This window comes from Vitis riparia, chromosome 5, assembly GCF_004353265.1.
Source record: "Vitis riparia cultivar Riparia Gloire de Montpellier isolate 1030 chromosome 5, EGFV_Vit.rip_1.0, whole genome shotgun sequence".
NCBI lineage: Eukaryota > Viridiplantae > Streptophyta > Magnoliopsida > Vitales > Vitaceae > Vitis > Vitis riparia.
In genome coordinates, this window is record NC_048435.1 from 10503753 (window position 1) to 10508718 (window position 4966).

The 4966-nt window shown below is 43.6% G+C and overlaps 1 protein-coding gene across 1 annotated transcript; it reads right to left on the minus strand.

Moving 5' to 3' along the window:
• Positions 1–217: 217 nt before the first annotated feature.
• On the minus strand, positions 218–2857 carry LOC117915149. Its single transcript, XM_034830725.1, has 5 exons — positions 2500–2857; positions 1864–2244; positions 1369–1485; positions 1046–1311; positions 218–949 (listed from the first exon to the last, which is right to left on the minus strand). Exons 1-5 carry the CDS (start codon positions 2855–2857, stop codon positions 218–220), a joined length of 1854 nt encoding a protein of 617 aa, XP_034686616.1.
• Positions 2858–4966: the final 2109 nt, after the last annotated feature.

A 4966-nucleotide genomic window follows, 5' to 3' on the forward strand; every position in this document is an offset into this window, starting at 1 on the left:
TAGTAGATGTCAACTTCGCATATGATGCAGCTTTCACCCACTTGGTAAAATAATCAATGGCTACTAAGATGAACTCATGGCCATTGGAAGATTTCGGCGAGATCTTTCCTATGATATCAATACCCCATATTGAGAATGGCCATGGTGATGTCAAAGCGTGTAGCTCTGAGGGTGGTACATGAATAAGATCCCTATGCATCTGACACTCTGGGCATCTCTAAACAAACTGGCAACAATCTGTCTCCATGGTCAACCAAAAATAGCCAGCCCTCATGATCTTATGGGTTAACATGTGTCCACCCATATGAGGACCACAAACTCCTGCATGAACCTCTCTCATCAGTCGATCTGAAGAAGCTCGATCCAAACATAATAGTAATATCCCATCAACTGATCGTCTGTATAAGGTCTCTCCACATATCACAAATCTAGTGGCTAACTGCCTCAATGCTCTCCGATCCTTGGCTGTCGCAGCTTCAAGGTATGTGCCAGATCTAAGAAATTGACGAATGTCATGAAACCATGGTAGGTCATCTTGGATCTCTGTCTCATCAATCAAATGACAATATGCGGGCGCAGATCTAGTCTCAATTAGTAAAGGACGAACTATTACATTAGTTGGAATATCAACTGTAGAAGCTAGGGTAGCCAAAGCATCAACAAACTGATTATGTGCTCTAGAGAGATGAATGTATTTCAACTCTTCAAATTTCTCAATCAATAACTCTAAGTAGGCATGGTATGGCTTCAACTTCGCGTCTCTAGTCTTCCAGTCACCCCAAACCTGCCTGAGCACTAGATTGGAATCACCAAGTACATCCATCTGTGTGATGCCAAGCTCTAATGCAGTCTCTAAACCGAGGATACATGCCTCGTACTCAACAATATTATTTGTGGTGGGATGGTAATCAGGAAATGTTAAACGAACAGATCTCGGGATGTGATCACCCTAGGGAGATACCAACAAAACACCTATCCCATACCCTGAATGATTAGTTGCTCTATCGAAGTACATGCGCCATCCTGATAACCTAGTCATAGTGACAAACTCCTCATCTGGAAAATCATCATCAATTGGCCTACTCTCGATTATTGGTAAAGACGCTAAATGATCCGCAACAATGCTTCCCTTAATGGATTTCTGAGAGACGTAATGAATATCAAATTCTGTAAGAAGCACTAACCATCTCATCAGTCTACCAGCCAAAGCAGGTCTATCAAACAAGTATCTCAATGGATCAAGACGGGAAATCAAGTGCACTGAATACTCTGTCATGTAATGCCTCAACCTCCTGGTAGTCCATACTAGCGCTAAGCAAAAGCGCTCAATCATAACATATCTCATCTCATATTCTAGCATCCTCTTACTCAGATAGTAGATAACTCGCTCATTTCCTGAGTCATCCAGCTGAGCTAGCATACACCCCAAGGCCATGTCTGAAACTGACAGATATAAAAGAAGTGGACGCCCTGGCATGGGAGGCACTAAAACAGGAGGAGAAAGCAAATACTTCTTAATTCTCTCAAACGCAAGTTGATAATCATCATTCCAAACTGTAGGCTGGTTCTTTCTCAATAGACGAAAAATGGGCTCACATATGTCTGTCAATCTGGCTATGAATCGATTGATGTACTGTAACCTACCTAGAAAACCCCTGATCTCTTTCTCAGTCCTTGGCACAGGCATGTCAAGTATGGCTTTGATCTTATCTGGGTCAACCTCTATGCCTCGCTCACTGACCATATGCCCTAACAATTTCCCAGAAGTTACTCCAAAAGTGCACTTCTTGGGATTTAGCCTCAATCTGAATTTTTGAATCCTCTCAAAAAATCTCTCTAGAGCCGCTAGGTGATCTGCTCTACCTCGGGATTTCACAATCATATCATCGACATACACCTCAACATCCTTATGCATCATGTCATGAAATAAAGTAGTGACGGCTCGCTGATAAGTGGCTCCGGCATTCTTCAACCCAAATGGCATAACCTTGTAACAGTAAGTACCCAACTCAGTAATAAAAGCTGTCTTTTCCATATCCTCTGAAGCCATCAAAATCTGATTATACCCTGAAAACCCATCCATGAAGGACAACATTGAATGGCCTGCTGTGCCGTCGACCAACAGATCAATGTGTGGGAGAGAAAAGTCATCTTTAGGGCTGGCTTTATTAAGGTCTCTAAAATCAACACAAACCCTGACTTTGCCGTCCTTTTTTGGAACAGGGACGACGTTAGCCAACCACTCTGGATACTCAACCACTGATATAAATCCAACACTGAGTTGTTTTTGAATCTCCTTTTTCACCTGCAGACTCCAACGTGGGTGTAATCGCCTCAATTTTTGTTTAACTGGTCTGGCATGTTTTAGGATGGGCAGATGATGCTGAACTATAGAGGGATCAAGGCCTGACATGTCCTTATATGACCACGTAAAGACATCCAAGTATGATCTGAGTAAATGAATAAGTCTATTCCTTTCATATGTGGATAGGGGTAAACCAATCTTCAGTTCTCTAGGCTGATCATTTGTGCCAAAATCAATAATCTCTACATCCCCTATAACGGGTGAAACTCTCTCATCTATGGGATCAGAGTCGTGATCAAAAGAGTCTCTATCTGAATTGGGTTGTGCAATTTCATCATTTATATCAAATATCTGTGAAGTAAGTGAATAAGGTGCAAATAACGAAACATCGTCATAAGAGACAGACGAATACTCGTAAATGCTCAAATCCATAACTGAATCATCAGAAACACAGTCAAAGCGGGTGATAAATCCCGATAGAATGTCAAATGAAAGAGGTGGGTCCACAGAGTCGGACGCTCCCTCAATTGGGCCAACAGTGCCCTCATACATATCAATAGTAGGAATAACAAAAGTAGAAAGCTCAGGAGCAGGAACAGTCTAATCCTCCTCAGCAATCTCGATGATAGATACTCCAAAAAGCTCCAATGGTGAGAAAGGCTCACGTTGAACTATATCAAGGAACTGACTGATACCCAACATGTCCATCTCATCATGATACTCATCATGAGGAACTACTTCATCAGTCATATCTTCGGGCTCAATGATTACCCCATAATTAGTAGTCTCATTCGGGAAGCACAAGGAGAATAAGTTGGCTCGATCCGGAGATGGTGGAAGGATCATCACAGAAGCTGAAATGTCAGGGGTCTCATCACCCAACTGCATCTGATGAAACACATGCTGAAGCTCACCTAATGTACTATCATCAACACCTATCTCCTCAACACGAGGCTGAACCTCTGATCCCCTAACAAAGTAATCGGCTAGACTGAAAGTGTAAGGGCAAACAGGATAATCAAATGGGATGCCAGACAAACGAGCCCTCACCCTGTCCCTACGTAGTCGTGCCATATAACAAACATCATCATCTGAAGGGGTGAATCCTAGTCTATAAGGAGTTTCATGATCAATAGAAGTCACAAACTCACTAGATCCATGTTGGCGTCGTCCTAACCCAAAACCAGGTAGAAATGACATGCCTCTCATCATATCAAGAACAAGGGTACTATTATGCTGGTCAAATGACATGGCCACAAAATCTCTGCAAAAATCCTGAATCACAAGGGTTTGTACCTCATCAAATGTGAATCCCGTCAGAAAAAAAAATCATCATCACTATGACTGATCTGCAATACTGGCTCAGATGATGAAATCATGTCTCTAGTAGATTGTACTATAATAACTTGTCCGTCATGGATAAACTTCACCTTCTGATGAAGGGAAGATGGAATAGCTCCAGCCTGGTGAATCCAAGGTCGGCCCAAAAGCAGGTTAAAGGAAGCAGGAATCCTCAAAACCTGGAATAATATAAAGAATGTGGTCGGGCCGATCAGCAAATCTATAGTCAAGGTGCCCATGACCTCTCTCTGAGTGCTGTCATAAGCCCTCACTATCTGTGTGGAGGGACCAAAATCTGAGGGTGCAAAGCCAAGGGCTATAGCAGTGGCTAATGGGCAAACATTCAGGGCAGAGCCATTGTCCAACAAGACGGATGAGACTCTATGGCCTGAACAAACAACTGTAATATAGAGAGGGCGAGTATGGTCAGAACCCTCCGGTGGTAGATCATCAACAGAAAACACAATGCAAGTGGTCCTATCAGTTGTCATCATATGAATCAATCCCTCTGGAGTAGTAGAGGTCTCAACACGTATCCGACTCAAAGCTCGAATAAGTGCATCTCTATGGATGCTAGAAGTAGCCAATAAACTCCAAACGGATATCCGAGCCTGGGTGCTCTGCAACTGTCTCAATATCTCATCATCCTCCCTCCTAACCTCCTCACGAGAGTCCGTACCGCCAAATGGTCTAGTAATTGGAGGTGCAGCTTGGGCTATCCTCCCACTACGGGTCATAACCTGTACATCAACATCCTCAGGCCATAGAATAAACGGAGCAAACATGTCCCTATGCCCGGCATATGATGGTGTAAAAGGAATCAACTGTTACGGTGCTCTATCCGGGATAAAAAATTGAATGGTACAGGGATCGAAGAATCTGATGTAGCTCCTACAATCTCATAGCCATCGTCTGGAAAATCATCTCAGGCAATCCATCATCCCAACTCAGCATGTGTATGACATCGTCCTGAACAAAATCCATGTGATGAATACCACCAGTAAGCGGAGACACCGAATGTGTGGTGTGAGCAGGTAAAGGGTTCGTGGTCACACTTGACTGTCCCAAGTTAACCAGACCCTGATCTATCAAATCCTGAATAGCATGTCTCAGAGCAGAGCAGTGGTCGGTGTCATGTCTTGGATCCTGATGGTAAGCACAGTGAAGGTCCATCCTGAATTGAGGTGGCAAAGGCTGAGGTGGTGGTCTCGGTGCTAGTGCAGTCAACAATTCTCCCTCTATGAGCTTCTAGAAAGCTCTACTCAAAGGCATTCCCAACTGGGAAAACTGCCGCATCGGTCTCGGTGCAGGTGGAGCCCT